Below are 25961 nucleotides of genomic sequence, written 5' to 3' on the forward strand. Positions count from 1 at the left end.
AAAGACTTCAGCATTAGAATAATAGAATCGTAGAGTTGGAAGGTGCTTAGAGGTCATCTAGCCTAACCTACTGCTCACTGCAGGATCTGCAAGGTAGGGTGACACTGCAGCATCCCTACCTCTGCTTAAATATCTCCACTGAAGAACAGCCCATTTCCTCCCTCCTGAGGCAGTCTGTTCCATAGCTGAACAGCACTTACTACTAGGGAGCAATTCATTCACTTGTGAACCTTCATATTTTTCACCTTCCTATGTGGAAGATTTTTTTAAAAAGCCCTTCAAACCAACAAATCCAAACAGAAAGAGCAGCTAAGCGTGGGTCCACTTGGTGTAGGTGTAGGGAAACCTTTTGAGCCTGAGGACCTCATTCCCTTCTGGGCAACTTTCTGGGGGCCACATGCCAGTGGTGGGAGGGGCCAAAGTGGTTGGAGTAATGAATGTAAAATTTTGCACCTTTGTACAGTTGGCTTGTTTCTACGGACAATCACCCACCCCTCTCTTTGCTCTCTATGGAGACAAGCAAGAGGCAATACAGAGTTTAAGGACACACCCTAGCCAGGCAAATAACGCAAGGAGGCTACGGAGTTAGGCTGTTGAGAGGTGAGTCGAGCTGTGGCCCGGGAGAGTCCCAAAGGCTAGATAGCGGGGTCTGGATCTGGGGGGAAAGATTTTGGGGGGAAGTGATTAGAATCCTCTCATTGATAACAGCTGATACTTTGCCCTTAGCTGACAATATTATTAGGATATTTGGATGGACGGGTCAAGCATAAAAAACCTTGGTTTTTTTTAACAATGTTAATATCTTGTTATTTAAATTTCTGTGCACTGTATTCTTATTTTGATGCGTATTTTGTATTTGTGTTTATTTTTATTTTTTTTTGTGAGCTGCCTTCAGGGTCTTTTGGCCAAAAGGCGGCATAGAAATAGAATAAATAAATAAATAAATAATAAAATAAGGAGGTATTATGGAATTTAATTGTTGCTGCTTGTATGCTTGTTGTGCAAAAATGCGGGGGGGGGAATAGGTCACCACCTGCAGCAGCCAAAATTTGGAGGGTAGCAGTAATGTATACACTTACAAAATTAATAAGAATGAGTGTCGGAAGGCAGAGCTGGGGTCCCAATCCCGGGGAGCTGGATCCCGGAGAGTTGGGAGAAGAGTATTTGGATGGATGGCAGAGGGAAGGGGGAGGAACTTCCCCCCTTTGGAGCGAAGACGAAACAGAGGAACTGCCAGTGATAAGGTCGCTTAGCAACGGGGAGCCTGAGCCCTCCTTGGACATTCTCACGCCTCCCCCTCTTTCAGACTCAGAGCAAGAGGGGGAAGAGGGAGGGCTGCTCACAGCCGAAAAGCGGGGAGGCAGTTTACCATCAGCCCCTCCCCTATCCCCCATCCTGGAATCGGAAACTTCAGAAGAGGAGGGGGTGATGCTTCCCCCCTCACCGCGCACACGCAGACAGCTGAAAAGACAGGAGAGAAGGGGGGAAGGCGGGCAGTACCTGAGGGGCAGTTAAGGAGGAGCGAAAGATTGCGGGCCCGTTTGGCCCCTTCTTAAAGAACAGGCGGGAAGAAGTCCCTTGCTCTGTCAACTTTCTCCCAATGCCACAGGACCTGTATCCCTGTATTGATTCATGAGAAAACGCAGTCTTTGTTTGGACATTACCCTAATAAAACACGAATTAACTACAATCGTTGGTCTGGTTCCTGAGTCACATCCTGGACCTGACAATGAGAGATGGTAAACAAAGCAGAGAATTTTAATAGAATCCTTCCACTGAATTCATGAACTGATACATTAAGCTACTAGCCATGATGGCTGTGCTGTGCCACCCTAGTCAGAGGCAGCATGCTTCTGAAAACCAGTTGCCGGAAGCCTCAGGAGGGGAGAGTGTTCTTGCACTCGGGTCCTGCTTGCGGGCTTCCCCCAGGCACCTGGTTGGCCACTGTGAGAACAGGATGCTGGACTAGATGGGCCACTGGCCTGATCCAGCAGGCTCTTCTTATGTTCTTAAGAACATAAGGAGAGCTTGCTGGATCAGGCCAGTAGCCCATCTAGTCCAGCATCCTGTTCTCACAGTGACCAACCAGATGCCCCAATGGGAAGCCCCCTGAGGTTTCCAGCAGCTGGTGTTCAGAAGCATTTTGCCTCCGATGGTGGAGTTAGAGCATAGCCATCATGGCTAGTGGCCATTGACAACCTTATCCATCATGAATTTGTCTCTTTTAAAGCCATCCAAGTTGGTGGCCATCACTACTTCTTACGGAAGCGATTTCCATAATTTAACTATGCGCTGCATACTGTAAATCTGCTCAGTATCTGAGAACAGCATAATTTTAGCCACTACCCTTCCCTGATCTCAAATAATTAAATACAGGAGCTACAGCTGTCCAGGGGGAAGGGAGGAGAGGAAGGCAGCGCACAGCAACAGGCGTGGCGGGTTGTCTCCAACACCGCACACCACAACGTGCCAAGCTCCCTGCTGTATGAACTAGTGCAATCCAGCCAAGAATGGCTAAGTATTTGACATCAGGATAGGGTAGAGGCTAAGATTATGCTGTTCTCAGATACTGAGCAGATTCACAATATGCAGCGCATAAACTATGGAAATCGCTTCTGTAAGAAGTAGTGATAGCCACCAACTTGGATGGCTTTCAAAGAGACAAATTCATGGTGGATAAGGTTGTCAATGGCTACTAGCCATGATGGCTATGCTGTACCTCCACTGTCGGAGGCAGTATACCTCTGAATACCAGATGCTGGAAACCACAGGAGGGGAGACCGCTCTAGCACTCAGGTCCTGTTTGCAGGCTTCCCATTGGGGCATCGGGTTGGCCACTGTGAGAACAGGATGCTGGACTAGATGGGCCATTGGCCTGATCCAGCACATTCTTCTTATGTTCTGGTTACGATGGATCACTTTGATTGTGCTGAGCCTGCATGGCCATTGGCGTGATCAACATAACCCCAACTTCTTCCCATGGAGAGTGGAATGCATGCAGACCTGAACTGCAAGACGGCATGTAGCATTTGAGCTCCACAGATCTCTCCCTCCCTGTGGGTCCATGGCTCTTTTTAATGAGCTCATTAACTCTGTTCCCTCCCTCTTCCCCAGCCAGTTTAATTCTCTTTCCCCTCAAGACAGGTTTCCATTAACCATACCTAAATTTGGAAATGTTGGTCTTTCAGGAGAGGCAGCCGCGACTCATTGTAATCCAATTTATCTTTGAATTAAATGTCATAGGATATGGGGCTGAAAATATAAACTGTTATAGCAGCAGCATGAGTAACAGGAAACCAGCTCCAATAAAAGTTAAGCTCCATCTAGAGTTGCATTGAAACTCTCTCGCTATCTGCCTCAAATGCATTCTCAGAAAGTCTCCCGACTGGCCAGTCTCAGATGCTGAAGCACCATGCACTTTAGGTAGCAATCCCATCCCCACACCTACCTGGGAGTAAGTTCCGTTGAACTCAGTGGGGTTTGCTGCTAAGTAGACATGCATAGGATTATGTTGCAAGACGAGTTGCTGGGAATTGTGGGAGAGGAGTGCGCTGTTGCACTCAGATTCCGCTTGTGGGCTTCCCTTGGGGCATTGATGGGCCACTGTGAGAACTGCAAGTGCTGGACTAGATGGACCCCTTTGGCCCGATTCAGCTGCAGTGCTCTTCTTATGTGCTTCTTATGTGCTTATGCTGCAAGGTCAAGCTCATGCACAAACCCTCAAGATTGGTTGGAGGGCCACCAGTTACCACCACTCTAAATTCACCATCAGCTGTTTGCACGGGCAGGGCCTTCTTCTGGAAGTCCTGGGGGTGCACTGCTGGCCTTAGGCACAGAATCAGGTCATTGGTCTGTGTAGCTCAATATTGTCTGTACATACTTAGAATCATAGAATAGTAGAGTTGGAAGGGGCCTATAAGGCCATCAAGTCCAACCCCGTGCTTGATGCAGGAATCCAAATCAAAGCATTGACTTGCAGCAGGTGTCCATGATTTCAGGCAGGGATCTCTTCCAGCCCTACCTGGAGATGCAGGGGATTGAACCTCGGACCTTCTGCATGCCAAGCAGATGCTCTGCCACAGAGCTACAACCTTGGATTGGTTTGTATCACTGGAGGGCAAGGGTAGCCAGCGCGGTGCCCTCCAGATGTTATTGGACTACAACTCCCACAAAGCCCAGACTAACATGGCAAATAGTTATGGATGATGGGAATTATAATCCAATACCATCTGAAGGCCATCACATCGGCTACTGCTGAATAGGGATGGGCGAGAATTTCTATTCAGTTTCGCATTTCAAGCTGAATCTATCAAATTTGCACTTTCCAAAACAACTGGAACACCAAAACACAGCCATCCTTTGAAATTCACACTTATTCGAATTTTGCAATGCAGTGTGCCAACAGAACAGTGTTTACAAAAATGCATATGTTACGGGAAAGGGTGCATAAAAAATGAACATGAGTGAGAGAAAAAACATGCAAAAATGCATGACATGATGAGAAACTGCTTGCAAAAATATGCAAATTATTAAGAGAAATTCATACTAAAATGCTAGAGAATTTTCATGAGGTTTTTTTTTTTTTTTTAAAGTTGCAACTGCTGCAGAAATGCGGAGAACTGAATTTAACATTGGGAAAATGAGAACTGAGGGAACTGAAAAGGATAGATCTTTCCATCCCTGCCCCTGGGATAGGGGCTTCATTCCATATGAAAGTGCCCTATGTCTGCAGTTTATTTATAGAAAGATTTTTTTAAATTCAGTCTTAGAATAGTAAAATACCAACCATGCTACCTCCTCTTATCTGTTAAAGTTGTTTAATTTGTTCACTGTTGTGTAGAGGAGCTAGGGCCTAAGAAGAGGTCAATGGCAGAAGAGTTTTTGTAGGCATAGAGAAAGGAAGGATTCTCATGTTCTGCTTTAAACTGGAGAGCTTTCAAACAGCCCTGCAGTTACTTGTTCTCCAGAGGAAGAACAGGCACACCCAGCCAACCTGAGCAGGATTTCACCCCCACTCATCAACTGTAGGGGAACTGGCATGCACAGCCCCCACAGGATCATATCCCACCCATCAGCTGATGTCACCCCCCTCAGAGTGATGTCAGCTGATTGGCAGGTGGGTGTAGTTTTTAAAAATGGTCTCTTGGGTCAAATTCGACCCCTTGGTAGGCCAAGATTGGCTCACTGGCTAGAGGTCCCCCCCCCCCGCTCCTTGGACAGCTCCTTGAAAGTTTGGACTAAAACCTGCAGCGGATTCACTGCCCCACCGGCATCGGAGCAGCCAGTCTCTACTGTCCCTGCTGTTCTTCTTTAGTTTCCCTGGCCATTCAACTCTGTGGGATGGCAGAGCTATCTGTCGTTTCATGGCTTGTCCTGGGGCCCCCATACAACTCTGCTGCTCCAAGGATGCTGTCCTATCATCCCCGGTGTTGAACTGAGATTTGGCTGCCAGTCCCGGTGGCTTCTATGCATGCAGCAAAGTGTCCTAAAACAGTCCTGCCCCTCCCCAATGCCCCAAGCCTACATGGTGAATGCATTGCAGTTTGGAAATGTGAGTCCTGCAAATTCACCCAATCAAGAGGTGAGATTGCCTGCAGGTCTCTGTGGAGGATCCACTCAGAGCAGAGCTTGGAAAAGTTACTTTTTTTGAACTACAACTCCCATCAGCCCAATCCAGTGGCCATGCTGGCTGGGGCTGATGGGAGTTGTAGTTCAAAAAAAGTAACTTTTCCAAGCTCTGACTCAGAGGCCAATCCAGGATCTGCTGCTGAACAGTAGGGTTGCAAGGAGGTCATGAAATTTGTGAAGAAAGAAAACATTTTTAAAAGCTAGGATGGAGGATGGCATTTTTGGGAGTCATGAAGATCAGGTCCTGAAAAAGCTGAAGAAGAGCCAATTTGTGTCCTTTCAAATTGAGACTGTCTTACCTCTGGAGCAGAGCATATCTAGTATAAAAAACCTGGCTGTATGAAGTTCTCTGATCATGACTCATTTAAATGTTTTTTTCCTTTTCTTTTAATAATGTTATTTATTTAATTTTGAGAATTGCATTATTTTATTGATGTACGTATTGCTATATTGTATTATTGTATTTATATATTTTGATTGCTTTATTGTATGTACACCGCCCAGAAAGCCCTTGGGCTTAGGGCGGTATATAAATTAAATAAATAAATAAATAAATAAATGATTTCCATCCCGTCCTGTGTTTGTTGCAGTCAGAGCTGTTTCTGCTCTGCTACAGTTTGGCTTCTATTAAAAAACCCTCTACATTATTCATCTCACTATCCCCTATGGCCGATATGACCATAATTATTTAATTAATTTAAGCGTTTGTGTGTTTGCTGCCCTGGACTCCTTTGGGAGGAAGAGCAGTATATACATTTAATAAATAGTAGTAATAATGTAATTGATTTCAGTGCATTTCAGTGGAAGGGAAATATCAAAAACAATACTGACAATAATGTAATTATTTACCTAACATTTGCAGACTGAAAAGCTATGACAGTGAATACTGCTTGTATTTGCTTGTGTGATTTCCATTCCTGACCTCAGATGAACATGCAAATTGCAGCAAAATCCGCTCCCTTATCTGACCGAATTCTCTGACATCCCCACTGAACAGTGCATGAAACAGACCCACCAAAGCTTCTCTGGAGGGTGGGGAGGAAAACAGCTTCATTTTCCTCATCCGACAAAAAATATTTGTTGCATTGGGCTTCCTGCAAAGCTTATTTCAGCTAATCAGCCATTTAGTTCATGAGCTACTGGAAAGAATTTGGTGAAGATCCTTGAGGGTGGCAAAGGTGATGGTGGGGGGAAGAGCGTAACACTTGGGATGCTGATGTTGTTTCCATGGCGATTGACTTAAAAAAAAGTCAACGTCTCTCTTAAAAAGGAACTTCCATTCAGAAATTGGGAACGCATCCAAAATGCCAAAGCCTATTGTGTAAATGAACATGCCTCTTTTGCGGTGAGTCTGATCTGACTTCTACAGCTGTCTGGGCGCGATTACTTTAATAATAATAATAATAATAATTTAATTTTTGTGTCGCCTATCTGGCCGAAGTCACTCTAGGCGACGTACACAATTAAATTCCAGTAAAATTACAATTTAAAATACAGAGCAAATACAATACAGCATCATAAAACAGTGTATAAACAACGGGCATTCAGTAATATTGATAAAGATTAGCCCACCCCGGAGGTCCCGAAGGCCTGTTCAAAAAGCCAAGTTTTTAATGCTCGGCGAAATGCAACTTGATTGGAAATTAATTATCGCAAGCATCAAGTAACTGGAGTAAATCTCTTCCCTTTCAAGAAGGGAATTAAATCAAAGCGAGAGGGAACAGGCTCCACTCTGTGCTTCATTAAAAATGGATTCCAGTATTCCAGGCTGCCGATGGGCACCATGCCATGCCTCAGCAGAGCAAGTGTTTGTAGCTCGCCCCAGAACACATCCCAGACGAAGGTGCCATCTTCAAAGCCAGGGTGTTGTGCCAGAGAGCCGCCCTGAGCTGGCTGAGAACAACATAAAGACAATAGAGTCTTATGGCATCCTGCAGACCAACAAATTTATTATGGTAGAAGTTTTACGGACTCTGACCCACTTCCTCAGATGTGTGAAGTGGAATCTTAGCTGGCAGGTATATAAAGGAGAAAGTTGTATGGTGGGAGTTGGATGGCTGATTGTACACACCTCAATCTCTGAGCGGTGAGAGATTTCAGGGGTTCCAGAGCTTACCTCAGTAATTATGATTATCATTAACTGCATTTATATACCGCCCCATAGCCAAAGCTCTCTGGGCGGTTTACAACAATTAAAACATTAAAAATATACAAATTTAAAAACACATTTTCAAAAGCAATTTAAAAACAAATGCTAAAATGCCTGAGAGAAAAGTCTTGACCTGGTGCTGAAAAGATAACAGTGTTGGCGCCAGGCATGTGATGTATATATTGTTATTTTGTTACATTGCATTAGTTCATTGTTATGAAACGGAGATGTGATCTAATATCTCTTTAAGATCTTGGAATTGTCAGTTAAGCGCGGTTAGAGTGGAGTCAGTTGGAAAGGGTTGGGCATAGCATGTAAATGGAAAAAGACTGTCCTCTGTGGAATAGTAATTAAAAAAGTATACAATTCTTATGTCAAAGAATCGAGATGTTTTTATTATAAAAATAAAACACATTATATGGTGTGAGCAGTGGGATAATGTAACAAATAAAGATGTCAGTGTTTCTTTAGATAGACCTAATGCATATGTAACATCTAGAGGTAGGACTATTAGTCCTCCATTGAAATATAAGGATTATGTATGTTAAAAAAATGTTATTGTATTAATTCATTGTTATGAAACGAAGATGTGATGTATATATTGTTATTTTGTTACATTGCATTAGTTCATTGTTATGAAACGGAGATGTGATGTAATATCTCTTTAAGATCTTGGAATTGTCAGTTAAGTGCGGTTAGAGTGGAGTCAGTTGGAAAGGGTTGGGCATAGCATGTAAATGGAAAAAGACTGTCCTCTGTGGAATAGTAATTTAAAAAGTATACAATTCTTATGTCAAAGAATCGAGATGTTTTCATTATAAAAATAAAACACATTATAAGGCACACCTCGTCAAGGAGATCATTCCACAGTTTGGGGAGCCACCACTGAGAAGGCCCTCTCCCTTGTTGCCATCATCTGTTCCAAAGAGCCCATGCTCAGTTGCCTTGGAATGTAGGTCACTGGAGTCTGTGGTGTCTTTCTGATATATGGTTTTATTTATATATATATATACAACCTGAGCATAAGATGGAAGGACTCAGGATTAACAATCCAACAGATCTTGCTCCCCCGTTAGGTTTCTGGGGTGGGATTCCAAAACTCATAGCTTTGGTTTCAGCCCAGACAGCTAGTCAGTCTCTCTGTCTTCTCCAGAGAACACTGGACAAAGGTTAGCCCCTGGCCTTTTATTCTCCTACTCTTAGGATGATGTGGCATCCAACCAGGTAAGGGGGGGGAAGCCTACCACTAGTTGTTTCTATGGCAACACATCTGTACTTGACCAATTCCTTAGTAGGGATGGATGAATCTGCCAATTTTATTTTCTCTCAGTTTCTCATTTTTCAAACCTTAAGTTCAGTTCTTCATATTTCCACATTAGTTTGCAGTCTTTTAAAAAGTTTTTGTGAGTACAGTAGGGCCCCGCATTATAGCGCTTCGCTAATGCGGTGGTCTCAATCAGACGCAATTAGACTAAAGCCCCACTCATATGGCACTTGTTCCGCTTTTACAGCGGTTTTCAGGCATCACGCGCCATTCTATTCAATGAGTTCCGCTTTACAACGGGGGTCCGGAACATAACCCGCCGTATGAGTGGGGCCCTACTGTACTCGTCAGCATTTTAGTGTGGATTTCTTCTAATATACACGTTTGTATGCAATTTTTGCCTAATATGCACATGCCTACTGAAGACCTTCCTCTTTCAACAAGCCTTTTAAGTCGAGACCTTATCCCAGTCTGTGTCTGTGTTGAAATTGCTTTTTAAGGTGTTTTAAAAATTTTTGTTTAAAGATATTTTTTTTAAGATGTTTTGTTTCAATATGTTTTAACAGATGTTTAATATAATTTAAAGTCTGTTTTTAAGATGTTTTTAGTGTTTTTGTTGGTGCCCTGGGCTCCTACTGAGAGGGAGGGGTGGATATATATTTAATAAATAATAATAATAATAAATTTTGCAATGCAATTTTCCCTAATATAATGTATTCTGTGTGTTATTGTCACTTATATATGCATTTTTATGCACATGTTACCCTAATCTATGCATTTTGTAGACATTACTTGGCTGGAGAACTGCGTTGCAAAATTCAGAGAAATGCAAATTTTGAAGGATGGCTGTGTTTCAGTTCTCATGTTGTTTTGGAAAGTGCAAATGAAGTAGGTTTGCCTTTGAATGTGAATCGAATCAAATTTCTCCTACATCCCTGCTCTTTAGACATGTGAAAAGGATGTGTGACAGGTCTGGCCAGGGACATTAACTTAAGAAAGAGCATGGTTTGACCACTTCAGCAGTTCCTTCTATTACAGACTCCCACCTTCCAGATACAAAACCACAAAGGTGCTCCAAACCTGGTTTCAGTGAGAAGGATCATTTCAGGGACTCACCTGGAAGCTGTTTGGGCTCAGTGGGAATCAGGCTGCAGGGCATCCTAGAATAAGTAGGATAGGAACCCAGATAGAGAAGACAACCTTGTACGGCTGAGCAGGGTGGTGGAGAAGGCCTGCAAAAAGAATAAAAGGTGCCAGCTGCATGATCCTGCCTAACTGAGCCACTTGTATGAGCCTCTCACAGCACTCGGTGGATGGTGGGAGGCCGATGTGGCAAGTGGGTAGTGGCCATGGTTGGCATTGTTCTTGCACCCGTTCCCTGGGCAGCATCTTTAACCCACCCTGGAATGCAAGTACAGGCTCAGTCTGCTTTCTTCCAATACTAGCCAGCCACAGGAACTCATAAAAAGCTTTTGTGTAATGGTTCCCTTGAAGCTGGAGTTTGCCTAGCTACACCTTCTGACCTTAATCCAGCCATTATTGGACTGTTTAAAATCAAACACTAGCGATCCCGGTCACAAAAGTACAAAGCCCTTAACATGTCAAGGCCCTTAATGTCTTGGGTCTGGGATATCTTAAGGACCACCTGATCCCTTATATCTCTGCCTGATCACTGAGATCTTCTGACTTATGTTGGAGATAACTTTCTCATACCGAAAGTGGAGGAAGCAACCAGAGGATCAGCTATCCTGGACTTGATTCTAACCAAGAGAGATGATTTGGTGGATGAAGGGCAGTTACAGGAACTCTGGGGGAAAGTGACCACACCATACTTGAATTCTTGCTTTTAACAGAAGCAAAAGCTGAGAGTAGCCCGCACACCCTGGACTTCAGGAAAGCTGATTTTAATACACTCAGAACAATTGTAAGTACATATTGCAAAGTAAGCATTGTATTGTAAGTAAGTATTGCAAAAAAGGCAAATGCTATTTTAGGCTGCATTAACAGAAGTATAGTTTCCAAATTGCGCAAAATATTAGTTCCCCTCTATTCAGCACTGCTTAGGCCTCATCTTGAGTAGGAAAGGTCAAGGAAGTATGTTAGAAGACTCTTCTCAGTGGCTAACACACACCCCTTTCTTGCTGATCAGCTCATAGGATGCTGGAGACATACGGACTCTGCTGGGACTCTACTCCCCAAATAGTAAGGGGTCGAAGACCCCCCGAGCCCTTGAACGACTACACCCCTGCTCCCCTCTTCTGAATGGTGTGATGGCCATTGCAACGAGACAATAATTTGAGTTCTGTAGCTAACTAGGACGAAGAGCAGGAGGCATGGTAGGCTCTGAGTGAAGGCTGTTTGCTTAGAAGCAAGGGGAGGGAGTGAAGCTGGTGCCTGTTTACACTCTAGTACTTACACCACAGCCATAAGCTTTTCTCTCCTCTCCTCTTCACTCTGGTTCCCTGCCTACAGCTGTTCACAGTTGCAAGATGAGTGCCCAGATTGTGGAACAGGAGCAAAGCACAACTCCGGGATGCTTTGAGATTAGCAGCTGAGAGTTTGGTTCCAGAGGTCATGGGTGAGCTGAGGGCAGCAGCTGTGGAATTAATTGAAATCCTAGAAACGGGGAGGGGAGCAAGGCTAACTCAGTAGCCAGAGCCTGGATGGAGACAATTTTCTTTCCCAGAGATGCTATGATGGAGCGATAGTGGCACATCATGCCTACACTTATTCTCTTTCGCTCTCTCTTATCTTTCCTTCTCGGGCAAAAACATTCTGCAGTCAATAGCTCTTCACACTTTTCAGAAATCATATTTGGAAGGATGCGTTGATGTCTCACTCAAAGGATGTTGTTGTTCAAGGGTGATGGCACTTTAATCCACTTGAATTGCACAAACCTAAATTTCTGGTACACGCTCAAATCTCTCCCACAAAACAGAGTCAGTCTGGAGGCAACCCATGCTGCTTTCATTATGGGTGAAAGCTTTCAAAATGTTGGAGCACTACCAAAAAAAAGAGAGAGAAAATATTTGATTAGGAATGGCAAAAGAAAAAAATGGACACACCCATATCTCTCTGCCACACCATCTTTAAAGATTGGACAAATATGTGGGGGGCAAACTCGATCCCCATAGAGACAGGACTGGGAATCAGTTCTTGGCATATTATGTCTCAACAAAGGCGTGGTTTAAAAGGTCTTCTCTCCCTTATAAAGTCCAGATTGACTATTAGGAGGGAGCCTGGTCCTCATTAAGCATTTTTTAAAAATGAGAACTTGGAGTTAAGTAAACGCCACTGATAACTTCCTTGGGCTAGCGATAGGTCTGCCATGGCAGCTGCCTTTTTTAATAGGGAGCTTGCTACTATGGAGAGCTGTGGAAACTGGCATGACGTTTTGCAGGAAGGCAGATGGGCTTCTGAGTCATTCCTGTCTAAGAGCACAAGTAGACCCTGCTGCATCAGATCAAGGGCTTGTCTAGTCTATAAGCACATAGAAGAGCCTGGTTGCTGAATCAGGCCAGAGGCCCATCTAGGCCACAATTCTGTCCTCACAGTGGCCAACCAGATGCCCCAATGGGAAGTCCACAAGCAGGACCAGAGGGCAACAGTGCTCTCCCCACTTGTGATTCCCAGCAGCAACTGGTGTTCAGAGTCATATAGACTCTGACACTGAAGGTAGAACATAGCCATTGTGCCTAGTAACCATGGATGGCTAATCCTCTTTTAAAGCCTTCTAAGTTGGTGGCTGTCGCTGCCTTTTGTGTGAGCAAATCCCATCGTGTGAGAAAGCGCTGCCTTCTGTCTGTCCTGGATCTTCCAACACACAGCTTCACTGGATGGCCCTGAGTATTAGGAGAGAGGGAGAAATATTTCTCTCTATCCACTTTCTCCACACTGCATAATTTTGTACTCTGTCGTGTCCTGCATCATGTTCTCCTCAGTGGCCAGCGAGATGACTATGGGGAAGTTCTCAAGCAGGACACATGCACTCTAGCACTCTCCCACTCATGCACCCCAGCAAACAGCATTCATAGGAATTCTGCCTCTGCTCCTGGGGGCAATACATAGCCTTCAGGACTAGTAGAACTACAGCTAGCCTTGTTGTTGTTGTTATGTGCCTTCAAGTCGATTTCCACTTATGGCGACCCTATGAATCAGCAACCTCCAACAGCATCTGTCATGAACCACCCTGTTCAGATCTTTTAAGTTCAGGTCTGTGGCTTCCTTTATGGAATCAATCCATCTCTTGTTTGGCCTTCCTCTTTTTCTACTCCCTTCTGTTTTCCCCAGCATGATTGTCTTTTCTAGGGACTCATGTCTTCTCATTATGATGAGCTCAGTTTCATCACTTTAGTTTCTACTGATAGTTCTGGTTTAATTTGTTTTGACACCCAATGTTTTGTCTTTTTTGCAATCCATGGTATGTGCAAAGCTCTCCTCCAACACCACATTTCAAATGAGTTTATTTTTCTCTTATCCACTTTTTTCACTGTCCAACTTTCCCATCCATACATAGAGATTGGGATACCATGGCCTAGCCTCTACAAATTTATCTAATCCCCATTTAAAGCCATCCAAGTGGTTGGCCGTCACCACATCTTGTAGAAGCAAAGTAAGAAAAGATCATCCTGAATCTGTCCCCTTCCCCAATTAGGAACCTAGGAAGCTTATACCAGATCAGACCATGGGTCCATCTAGCTCAGTATTGTCTACGCTGACTGGTAGCGGCTCTCTAGGATTTTAGGCAGGAGTCTGCATAGGTTACACAATGCAATTTCTAATTTCTTTGTCTTTGAATTTATGCCCCATTGTAGGACTTGCAGCAGTTAATATCTATCTAACATCTGTCTGTCTGTCTGTCTGTCAAAACGTATAAGCTGCTTAACATTTTAAAAAGTAGATAATACAATAACATAAAGCCAATATAAAGTGCTTCATATTTCCACAATAACCAGCAGTATACTTGACCCATAGATCAATCTGGGAAAGCCTGGGTAAAACGAAAAGCTTTTAGCAGGTGCCAAAAGCATATGCTAGTTGGTGCATATCTTTTTTCTAGAGGGGAGGGCATTCCAAACAGCAGGAACAACTCCACAGAACACTCTGCAGTCGATAACCACAGTGGCTACAATGGCTATGCTCTACCTCCACCACTGGAGGCAGTATGCCTTTGTATGACAGTTGTTGGGAATTACAGGTGGGGAGGGGAGTTCATCTGAGCCTTTGGCTGACCACTGTGAGAACAGGATGCTGGACTAGATGTGCCACTGGCATAATCCAGCAGATCCCTCCTTATTTTCTCAAGATGAATCACTGGAGCCTATGGCACTGAGAAGCAGATCTAACTCATAAAAACAACAGAAGAGCCTGCTGGATCAGGCCAGCGGCCCATCTAGTCTAGCATCCTGTTCTCACAGTAGCCAACCAGATGCCCCTTATGGGAAGCCCACAAACAGGACATGAATGCAAGAGCACTCTCTTCTCCTTCCTCTTCCGGCAATTGGTTTTCAGAAGCATACTGCCTCTGGCTAGGGTGGCAGAGCACAGTCATTGTGGCTAGTAGCCACTGGTAGCCTTATCCTCCATGAAACTCATCTACTATAAAACTGCCCAGTAATCAAATCCTTCTGGAAGGAAGTACAGGCTAGAATTAACTTGGTTCTGGACAAATCCCTATTCATAGGAGACACCAGCATCGTAAATGGTTACATTCCTGCCAGGTGGGAATTATCAGAAGGACAGCAAAGATGGTTCCACCAAGGCTCACTGATGGCAAAACGAATAGTCCTTCAACATTGCAAGGCCTGGGCCACATTAAGCATGAAAAATGGATAGAAGACCTGCAACTAGCAACCCATGTGGAAGTTCTGCTGCATTAAACTACATTTTAAAAAATAAAATCAAACTTCCAGGAGATTTGGAGTGCATTCCTGGAACTCCTCACTGAGCAAAACCCAGAACTGGAAGGAGTGGGCGGCACGATGCAATGCAAGGATGGGCATTTCTCCATCCCAACAGCTGTTAATGTTGGTCTCCAGCAGAACACTCTCATTGATCTAAGCATGTGAACCTGAACACTACATAACACGCCAAACTGAACTTCAGAAACGAAAATGGAGAGGGCATAAGGGCAGAGTGTGGTTGGGGAGTGGGGAGGGAATAAGGGAGTGCACCATTTTGTTGTAACAATGTGCAACCCCTAATAAAAAATGGAGATGGACTGCCTTCAAGTCGATTCCAACTTATGGCAACCTGATGAATAGGGTTTTTATGGTAAGCGGTATTCAGAGGGGGTTTACCATTGCCTTCCTCTGAGGCTGAGAGGCGGTGACTGGCCCAAGGTTACCCAGGGAGCTTCATGGCTGGGTGGGGATTCGAACACTGTTCTCCTAGGTCATAGTCCAGCACCTTAACCACTACACCACACTGGCTCTCTAATAAACAATACATAAAAAGATGAGAGCACTGACCAACCAGGTGGGAAGGGAGAAAGGGTGGTCTCTCAGGTAAGGGGATAATGTGCAATATGCTTACTCCAGAGCTGTCCCATCGACTCATGAAAGGGAATAATGCTAAAAGTTAAAAAGGATTGCATGGTGGAACTTTTCATGCACATAGGATGGCTTGAGCAGCGACTCACCACAGAGGAAACAAGGATGCCTGAAGTCTGGATTCCTCTGCTTCTAGCTGGATAATTCCACACGTCCACCAAGACGTGGCTTTTCTCTACACCCAGCAGGTGGCAGTTGGGGGCATGAGCAGCTGAGTAAAGCAGAGAAGGCATGAGAAACTAGCAAAGCAGTAGGCATGGATGCACTGAAAGGTCTATAGGGACCGTTTTAGAGCAACTATTCTGGACGTGTTGTGTCCTGCAGAAGATATTTCTATGCCCCCCCCCCACAATTATAAGGACTGCATAACACACTTTGCAAGCAGGAGGCCTCAGGTTAAGTCCATCAACAACAGCTGTTAGCTAATGGAACTCCCAGGTTCAGAGGCAGTCTGCTTCTGGATATCATATGCTGCAGACAAACAAGGGGGGGACTGTTGCCTTTATGTCCTGTTTGTGGGCATCTTCTAGCTGGCCACAGTTGGAAGCAGGATACTGGGCTAGATCAGAATGTTGGTCTGATCCAGCAGGGCTTTGCTGCTTATGCTTATATACAAAACAGCTCTCACCCCTATGCTAGCTTAAAAAGAAAAAAAGAAAAGATTCCATTGATTGATTTGTTAGAATGAGAAGCCAAATGTCCCTACACTATTGCTCTCATCTATACAAAAGCAAGGGATATTTGAACAATTGCAAGAGCAAACCCCAGGCACGATGTATTCAGCTTTTATTTGCTATTCTTGAGGAGCAGTGTGGTGCAGTGGTCAGAGTGGTGAACTAGGGACATTGGCGGGTGGCAGCTCCATGTCAGTGGGGCAGGGGAATCTGCTCCAGGTTTTACTTCAAGGAGCTTTCACGGACTGGGGCCAGGGAGACCTGGGCTCACACCTCTACTGAGCCACAACACTGTGGTGTCTGGGGCTGACAGGAGCGGTCTTCCAAAACACTTGGAGGGTGCCAGGTTGGCAAAGAAAAGCTGCCTTACTGCACACACTTCACATCTCCCGCAGAAGTTTTGCAAAGGAACGAAGGAAAAGGGATTTACTCCAGACCCCACCATAAAAGCAAAATGAGCAGGGGGCACTGAGGTTGGCAAGTTGAAGGCACTAAACTCTGACAGATAACCTCCCCCACCTCGCCTTCCTTCGAATGGAAAAGTTCAGCTCCTGTTCTGGACCTCGCAGCGTCCAATGATTGTTCACAGGGAGCCGTTGCACCTCTGAATGTCAGCCTCTGATAATATTCAAAAATAATCTTGGGTTTCGACATGCTATCAGGCCCCTTGGAGAGCCTGCTCTGTGGAAAGTCTTCGGTGCTTTGTAATATTTTTAGATCCGTTGGCACCAGAGAGGTGAAGATCAGAACAGCCAAGACCCCAGGAGCAGGGAGGGAGGGAGGGAGGTTCACTACATAAAAAGGCACCCGCAAGGACCTTGTGCACGCCTCGCCCCGGCCAAAGCATAGCACGCTTTGGAAGCTTTGGGAAATTTTGGGGGAAAGGAAGTGGATCCCCCCCCCAGGAGAGACGCCCGCCTCCTCTTCCTTGCTGGCCCCAACGTGGCCCGTAGGAAGAAAATCCCCTAGGATGGGAAAATTGCCGATAGGGATGAAAAAACTGTGTCTGACGTCCCTTACACTCTTCCTTCTGAGCAGATCTTCCTTCTGAGCAGATGCTATAGCCTTTCTCGTATCCCTCGTCTCAGCCAAAGGAGCCTGCCTGGAAAACGCCTGAGAAGAGCCCGGCATCTCTCAGATCAGGTGAGGATCCTGTTTCTCCCAGTGGCCAGCCAGAGGTTCCCCTGAGGGTCCACGGATGATACTGGGAGGTAAGAGCGAGTGGGAAGGGCGGGCCGTGGCACAAGGCTTTACAAAATTGGAATAAGTGAGGCACCCGCCAAGACCCATCCTCTCCCAGGGGCCTAACCCAAGGGACCCTGACCCTCCTCTTTCCTCTTGCTGCCAACTGAAGTGAGTGCATCACTCTGCATACGCACCACACATTTAAAGTGGTATTAGACTGCTTTACCAGTCGTGGCTTCCCATACAGAATCCTGGGAACAGTAGTTTGTTCAGAAGGCGGAGAGCTGTTAGGAGAGAGCCCCCTCACCAAGCCACAATTCCCAGAGTTCCCTGGGAAGGAGGACAGATTGCTAAACCACTCTGGGAATTGTAGCTCTGTGAAGGGAAGAGGAGTCTTCCAGCAACTCTCCGCGCCCTTAACAAAATGACAGTTCCCAGGATTCTTTGTGGAAGCAGTGACTGTTGAAAGTGGTGCAAGATTGCTTTAAATGTGTGGTGTGGATACGGCACAAGTGAGCGAGCAACAATAAGAGCAGTGAGAAGGAGTGACATCTTCCTCTTCTCTTGCCCCCCCTGGCTGGGCAGGGATGCAGATTGGGGCCAGAGGCAGAGGGCAGGCGAATGGGCAGTGGGGACACTGGCAGGAAGGGGGACCCACTGGGGCACCCCCCAAAAAAACCCTTATATATGTATTTAACAATCTATTGATAATTCTATATATATCCCACCTTTTCTCCAAGGAGCTCAAGGCTGCATATATATGGTACTCCCCCTGCCCATTTTTGTCCTCACAACAACCCTGCAAGGTAGGTGGGGCTGAGAGATGGTGATTAGCCCAAGGTCATCTAATGAGCTTCATGGCTGAGTCAGGATTTGAACCCAGGTCTCCCAAGTCCGGGTCCAGCACTCTAATCACTACATCACGCTGGCTGACACTGTGGAGGAGATGCTGCTAAGAGGCATCAGGGTGAGCCAAAGCAGTGTGGTGCCAGAAAAGGAAAACCTGGATGCAATGCACTCATGCTGTTAAGCACTAAGAGGCACACTCCATGGAGATGTTTCTGTGTTGGTGGCTAAGAGAATGAGCTGTGATGCAAGAAGGTTGTTCCTTCAGATCTCACTTCTGCAAGCTCCTCTCTCTCAGAATATGGGAATATTAAGACTGGCTTGCCATTAGGAATGGTAGAGATATTCTATTCAGTTCGCATTTCAAGCCAAATCTACCAAATCTGCACTTTCCAAGATGATATGAGAAGTGAAACACAGCCATCCTTCAAAATTCACACTTATCCAAATTTTGCAATGCAGTTCTCCAACCAAACAACGTTTACTAAAATGTATGTTAGGGGAAAGTGTGCACAAAATGCATTATATTAGGAGAAATTGCTTGCAAAAATGTTAGTCAAAACTTCCTGCAAAAATGTGTTTATTAGGAGAAATTGCTGGATAACTTTAATGAGGATTTTTAAAAATAAAAATTACTGCAGGAATGCAGAAAACTGAATTTAAGACTAGAAAATTAGAAAGCGACAGAACCAAAATTGTCAGATCTTTCCATCCCTACCTGCCTTACAGAGCTGTTGTAAGGATTGCTATAAAATTTTGCTCTGAATATCTTTGGAAGTACCATATAGTTTCAGTGGCATCAGACATCCTTTCAATTGCCTCAGTCTACCTATCCACAACATGGGGATATCTGTCCTGGTATCTATCGATGTGAAATGCTTTGTTATGAAATTGTGCTTTGAACATTTGGAAGTACTATATGATGGCATCAGAGATCCTGTTAGTTGCCTTTGCTTTCGAAAATGTGGTACATTGGACAAAACTGCATTCAAAAATGTGTTTATTAGGAGAAATCCGTGCTAAAATGCTGAAGAATTTTCAGGAGGATTTTTTTAAAAAATCACAAATTACTGCAGAAATGTGGAGAACTGAATTTAAGATTGGAAAAATGAGAATCGGAAAGAACCAAAATGGACAGATCTTTCCATCCCTGCATTGAACCATACCCCTTGTGTTACACTTTTTATCTGTGCTTTATTACAGCACAATTTTAAACAAGATTCGAGGCAGCTCGTCTCAGACAAAAACCTCTCCTGTGAAACACAAAGAGCGAGAGCGTGTGAACTAAGAGTCGTCCTTTTGCCCTACTTCATACTAATCTCATTTGCGAGGATGAAGCCAGATGGCAACCATGAACTCTTCCAAGCCAGCAAGGATACAACCATGCCCTTTATCAGCTCATCAGCAACAAACAGCAATGCTAACTGTAGCTGTCCTGCTACAAACAAGTTAAGCCATGCAAATAGCTCAAAATACAGAGAAAAAATAACATCACCCCAAGAAGGCACTATCTTGTCTGCTGCTAGAGAGAGTGAAGTGACAGATATCTGCAATGGCAACATTCCCAAGGGAGGAAGCCCTTCCGAAGCTCTCCATGGCTGGCCTTTGGTAAATCCTTGCCAAAAGCTTCCTAAAGGCAACGGCAGGAGCAAGCCACATAGACACTTTGACCAACAGCCCAAAGAAATCTCACCTACCAAATTTACCCAGAAAGATTTCCCCGGCAAGGACATATTTCTGTTTTGGGCAAAGAAGGTTGGTGATAGCAACACGGTAACCCCGTGGACAAAGAGCTCCAAGAAGCCACTTGAGCCACAACGGCCAAGTAGTGATTCCCACTGTAACATTTCCAATGAAGAAGCGGAAGGCTTAAAAGGAGGATGTTGGTCACCCTGCACCAGCCCTGAAACACTCCAAAGGAAGAGACGGAGAGACCTTTTCCCTGACTTGGAGATTTTCAGACAGCTTGACGCCCACGTTCTTCATGTGAGTGAGCAGGTGGGTGGAACAAACACTGTAATTTCAAAGGTCTTCCATTTCTGGTTTCAACTAGAGCTGCAGGTGGCCTTCCATTTACATGGCAATTGAGCAGAGCTTTTAAGCAGAGATTGAAACTCACTTGAGTCCCACTCAGTTGGCAGGGCTGAGGTTGAAGGGTACACCCTTGTCTTCAGAGCCAGGATGCTACTGACTACTGCATGCAAAATGAGGGGGGGGGGCTGCCATCTTCAAGGCCTGTTTGGGGGGCATTTGGCCAGCTGCAGTGGGAAACAGGATGCAAAACTAGATGGATTTGGGGGCTGGCCCTGCTACCTAGATGGCTCTGGGTCAGAGATGGGCAACCTGTTGCTGGACTCTGACTCCTAACAGCCCCTGCCAGCATGGCCAGTAGTCAGGGATGATGGGAATTGTTGTCCAGCAACATCTGGAGGGACCAGAGGTCCCCCATCTTTACTGCAGGTCAAGAGTACAGAATGTCTGGCCCTCCAGATGTTGCTAAACTACAATTCCCACCATCCCTGGCCACTGGCCATGCTTCCTGGGGCTGATGAGAGCTGTGGCTCAGCAACATCTGGAGGGCCAAAGGTTCCCCACACCTGCTCTGAATGATCTCTACAAATGCTAAGCAGATGTGTTACAACAGGGATGGGATGGAGCAACCTTCACCTACCTGGTGTCTTCCAGATGTTTGGGACAACAGCTCCCATCAGTTGTAGCTGTCTTCTAAAACATCTGGAGGACACCAGGTTGGCAAAGGTATGGATAGAAAAATGCACCATTGCTGATTGTCCAAAATCCAACCTATCTTCACTAGCTGAAAACCAATCAGGGATCATTGTCCATCCAGACCATCGTTCCACTGATTACCAAGGGGGCCAAACAGCAGCTGGAGAAGGCTCGGGCCATATGGATGTGGTTGTGCCACAATATTGGTAAGTGTGTTTTCATGTAAGTGCGTAAATCGTTTGGGGGCTTTTTTGTGTGGGAAGTGAAATATAAATCTAATGAGCCTGACCTAACTCAACTTTCTTCTAATGAGCAAAACAGACAGGGTAGTTACCGTCTTCTCGACACGGAAATGCATGTTTAGAAGAAGGGATCTGGGAAGGTGCCACTTCTGTTATTGACAGAAATGTATAAAATCATACATGGTGCTGAGAAAGTGGACAGAGAGTTTTTCTTCTCTCTTTCGTAACTTTTCATAACTTGGGGACATCCAATGAAGCTGAAAGTCGGAAGATGCTGGACAGACAAAGGAAAGGACTGCTTCTACACAGCATCTAGTGAAACTCTGGAATTCTCTCCAAGAGGCAGAGATAACCGCCAAGTGGGGTGGCTTTAAAAGAGGATTAGACAGATTCATGGAGGAGAAGGTTAGCAATGGCTACTAGCCCTAATGGCTATGATACCTCTACTGTCAGGTCCTGCTTGCAAAGTTCTCATTTGGGGATCTGGTTGTCCACTGTGAGAATGCTGGATTAGATGGTCTTTTGGTCTTTCTTGTCTGGTAACCAGGCCCTTCTTATGTTCTCATGCACCGATGATGAACCGGGCTTACCCAAATTCCATCTTCTAAACCATCCATGTCTCCGCCTGTCTTCCATCACATCATACAGTATTTCCAAAACTTCTGACAGCTAAAAACACCCTCTTTCCCTGAATTAAAATTGGAGGCATACCTCTTAGGTCACTTGGCCATGGCTTTGCATTGGGTATGATGGGATCATTGTAGCCTATCTACATGAGGCTGAATTGCCAAACCTCAGCAGAGGCTGGAAGGGATGGAAGAAGGGAGGCTGATAACCCGTTTAATGATGGGATTCATTTATTTCTCATGACCAATTAAGATTCCACTTAAGTCACACTTGTATACCCAAGCGTGCAACTTAGGAGTGACTAATCATGAGTGTGTACACACCATATATTTAAAGCACAATTAAAGCACGTTCACTGGAACGGTAGTTTGTTAAGGGTGCTGGGAATTGTAGCTACAGCCCCCAGGATTCTTGGGTGGAGTGCTTTAAATGTATGGTGTATATGCAGTCCATGTCAGTGGCTCTGTTGTTGGATGCTTCTTGAAGGACAGGGATCTTAGAGTAGTTTCCTGTTTCCATCTAAGAAAGTTTTGACTGAAGTGATGGTTTGGGTTTGCTCATCAACAGAGTATGATGTGGACGGCTTCCTGGGGTTATCAGAGAAGATCCACATCCCTGAGCAGGTTCTCTGGTCTGGGAGAGGCGTGTGCTCTGGGTACGCCCATCTTTGTCATGAAATGTGCAAGTACGTGGTGTTGTTTCTCTAAGGGACCCCATCCTGTTCCTTCAAGCTTAGAGCATTTCACAAATCTATCTTCCTAAACTCAACAGGTGACCCTTACAGAGAAAATAATCCAATATCTATCCTCAGCTATTCAAAGCCTGCTCCAATAAAGACGTCTGAGGCTTGTCCAGACTGTTGCTGTTTTGCAGGCACACTTCCATTATAGAGCGGGGGGGGGGGAATTGGGTTGCGCAATTAAAATTAATTTGGTGCTCTCATGCACTTGTGCAATAAACCCACTTTCAAAAAAAACATATTTATTTTGTTATAGGAAAAGGGATGAGAAAATGCACTGGAAAGTTTGGGAGAATGTCAGGCGACAGCAAATAGCCTCCATGCATACAAATCACTCTTGCAGTAACTGGCCCGGGCTTCTTATGTGGAGAATCACTGAACATAAGAAACTGCCTTAAACTGAGTTAGACCACCTAGCTCAGTGCTGTCTCAAGTGGCTCTTCAGAATTTCAGGCAGGGGAACTTCCCAGCCCTACCTGGAGATGCCAGGGATTGGACCTGGGACCTTCTGCATGCACAGCAGATGTTCTGCCACTGAGCTATAGCCTTTCCTCTGTGCTGTGACCTTTAGCTGGAGACCAAGCGCAAGGAACAACTTTAGGTCACCATAGTTATCGGGATTTGATTGCCCTCATTGTGTGTTGATTTGCTGCCCACTTTCTTCCATCTTCCACTCTCCGTTTCTGCCGGCCTCTGTTTATCTTGTGAATCCTTCCAGGGAAGCAGGCTTGACCTGCGTTGAAGTTTCAGGATATGGCAGAGGTGCTGGATATAGCCAAGGCCAAAGCTGTCTGCAAAAGAAATCCAACCACATGTGGAATGCAGTAAAGCTGGACACACAGTGGTTCCTTCTGGATGCCTGCTGGGGAGCCGGCCTTGTGGACGTCGAGAAGAGGCTCTTCATCCCTAGGTGAGATTCTTAGCCTTAGTATAGGGAATGTGAGTGCAGTCCTGCTGGAACAGACCAAAGTTCTGCTTAGCTCAGCCTTCCATTCCCAACAGTGGCCAATTGAATACCTCCAGGAAGTCAAGGTGGGCACAACAGCCACTTATCCACCGTTTTTGTCTCCCAGCATCTGGCATTTGGAAATAGAATCATAAAATAGTAGAGTTGGAAGGGGCCTATAAGGCCATCAAGTCCAACCCCCTGCACAATGCAGGAATCCAAATCAAAGCATTCCTGACAGATGGCTGTCCAGCTGCCTCTTGGATGCCTCCAGTGTGCCCACCACCTCTCTAGGTAATTGGTTCCACATACTGCCCCTGAACCTCGTGGTGCCGTTTAGGTTATCCTGATCAGTAGCTAGTGATCATATGCCAGGCGTGGGGGAAGCTTTGGCCCTCCAGATGTTGCTGAACCCCAGCTCCCATCATCCTTGGCCATTGGCCATGCTTGCTAGAAGGGCCAGCGCCAGGCATGACTGGGCCCTTGGGCCCCAGCCTGTCCAGGGCCTGCGGCTGGCATCCACCACCCCACTTATCTCTCCGTCGCTTCATGAGAATGCCCTGCACGCTCCACATGTATGGCTGCCATCAACCAAGAAACATTATCAACTAAAAAATATTTTAAAATATTTTAAAAATGATTAAAACTGCAGTAACCTAAAAAGAGATCAGAATATATCAACATCTGTGTGTCTGGATCAGCTTGCACCTAAACAGAAAATGTTTTAAGCAGGCGCCCAAAAAATGCCATGAAGGTGCCTGCCTGATGTCAATAGACAGGGAATCCCGAAGTGCTGCCACACCAAAAGAATGATGTCTTACATGTGTGGAATGACTATTATGTGGCACCTGTAACCGGGCCAGTTCGGCAGATTGAAGCGGTCAGATGGGCACATATGGGGTAAGGCGATCCTGCAAGTAAACTGGCCCCAAGCAGTTATTTATTTATTTATTTAAAACATTTCTATGCTGCTCTATCTTCGAAGAAGCTCAGAGCGGCGAACAATTCCGTGATAAAAATACAATGTAAAAACAGCAGTAGCAGCTAAGAATACCCATTTAAAACAACGTTTTAAGTTAAGGGCCTTTTATACCAATAGTAACACTTTGAACACTGCCCGGTGACAAATCAGCAACCAGTGTAGATCTCTGAGCAGAGGTGTCATATGCTGACAGGGTCTCACTCCTGTCAGCAACTGTGCTGCGGCATTCTGCAATAATTGCAGTTTCTGGTTCAAGCACAAGGGAAGCCCGCACAGTATGCACTACAGTTTTATTAGTGATCTTTCTGTATTGTTATGTGGTCTTTCCCCCATTTTATTGCTTGTATTTTCAACTTTATTTCAAAATAAAATGCCATATTAAAAAGTAAAACCATACATGCAAATACATGCAAAATTCTTAACTAGTTTATTTGTTTACTCTGTACTGCAATTCAACTGTGTTTCCAATGTGGCTTGCAAAAGAACATAGCAACGATAAATGTGCTTAGAGATGAACCACCATGTGCTTTCAGTTACAGAGTCCAGCTTTTCTTGGCCAGAGATTTGGGTTATTGTGGTTCAGAATTTTCTGAAGTAAAAAGCATAGAGCACATATTGCCCTGCTTAAGAGAAAAAAAGGTTTGCCTTTACAGATTGTTAATTCGTTATTGCTCTTTTTAGAAACAGAAAAAGCAAACTGTAGAGGTTGTAGTCATCTGCAGAGTAAAGCCATTGAAATCAATGAACCTAAGTTAGTCATGTCTATTACTTTTAATGGGTCTACTCTGAGTACGACTAGCACTTTGAGTTTTGAATGACTGTGGTTAGGGATAGACAAACCTGTCAATTTTGGTTTCTTATTTTTCCAATCTTAAGTTCAGTTCTTGGCATCAGTTTGCAATCTTTTTAAAGTCATCATGAAAATAAGTCAGCATTTTAGTGTGTATTCTCCCGATATACACGTTTGTATGCAATTTTCCCTAAATGCACACATTTTTGCAAGCAATTTCCCTGTTACAATGCATTTTTGTGTGTTATTGTCACGCATACACACGTTTTTATGCACACTTCCACAGAAAATATACATTTTTGTACACATCATTTGGTTGGAGAACTGTATTACAAAAATTTGGAGAAGTGTCAGTTTTGAAGGATGGCTACAATCTGGTTTGCCTATTGTTTCAGGAAGTACAAATCAAAATGCAAACTGAACCCAATTTCTCCTCCTTTCCTCTAACTGTGGCAGTCGGTTTAGATCTCTGTCAAGTTGTTGGGATTAATTGTGTAAAGTGGGCGGGTTGCATCTTCCTAGACTCTAAATCTGTCTCCTTCCCTTTGCAAGCCCGCTAAGATGGTGGCCATTGCCACACCTTGTGGCAGTGAGTTCTGTATGTTAAATGC

The 25961-nt window shown here is 44.9% G+C and overlaps 1 protein-coding gene across 1 annotated transcript in view; it reads left to right on the forward strand.

The window, feature by feature from the left end:
• The window catches only part of LOC133363690 (uncharacterized), a 117352-nt gene that overhangs the window by 86066 nt on the left and 5325 nt on the right, over positions 1 to 25961 (forward strand). Inside the window, exons 2-5 of the mRNA XM_061582956.1 lie at positions 19501 to 20295; positions 21113 to 21230; positions 22461 to 22578; positions 23351 to 23542. Coding sequence (XP_061438940.1) covers positions 19501 to 20295; positions 21113 to 21230; positions 22461 to 22578; positions 23351 to 23542 — 1223 coding nt within the window. The remainder of the gene's footprint in view (positions 1 to 19500; positions 20296 to 21112; positions 21231 to 22460; positions 22579 to 23350; positions 23543 to 25961) is intronic.

The sequence above is a fragment of the Rhineura floridana genome, chromosome 9 (genome assembly GCF_030035675.1).
Source record: "Rhineura floridana isolate rRhiFlo1 chromosome 9, rRhiFlo1.hap2, whole genome shotgun sequence".
Lineage (NCBI taxonomy): Eukaryota > Metazoa > Chordata > Lepidosauria > Squamata > Rhineuridae > Rhineura > Rhineura floridana.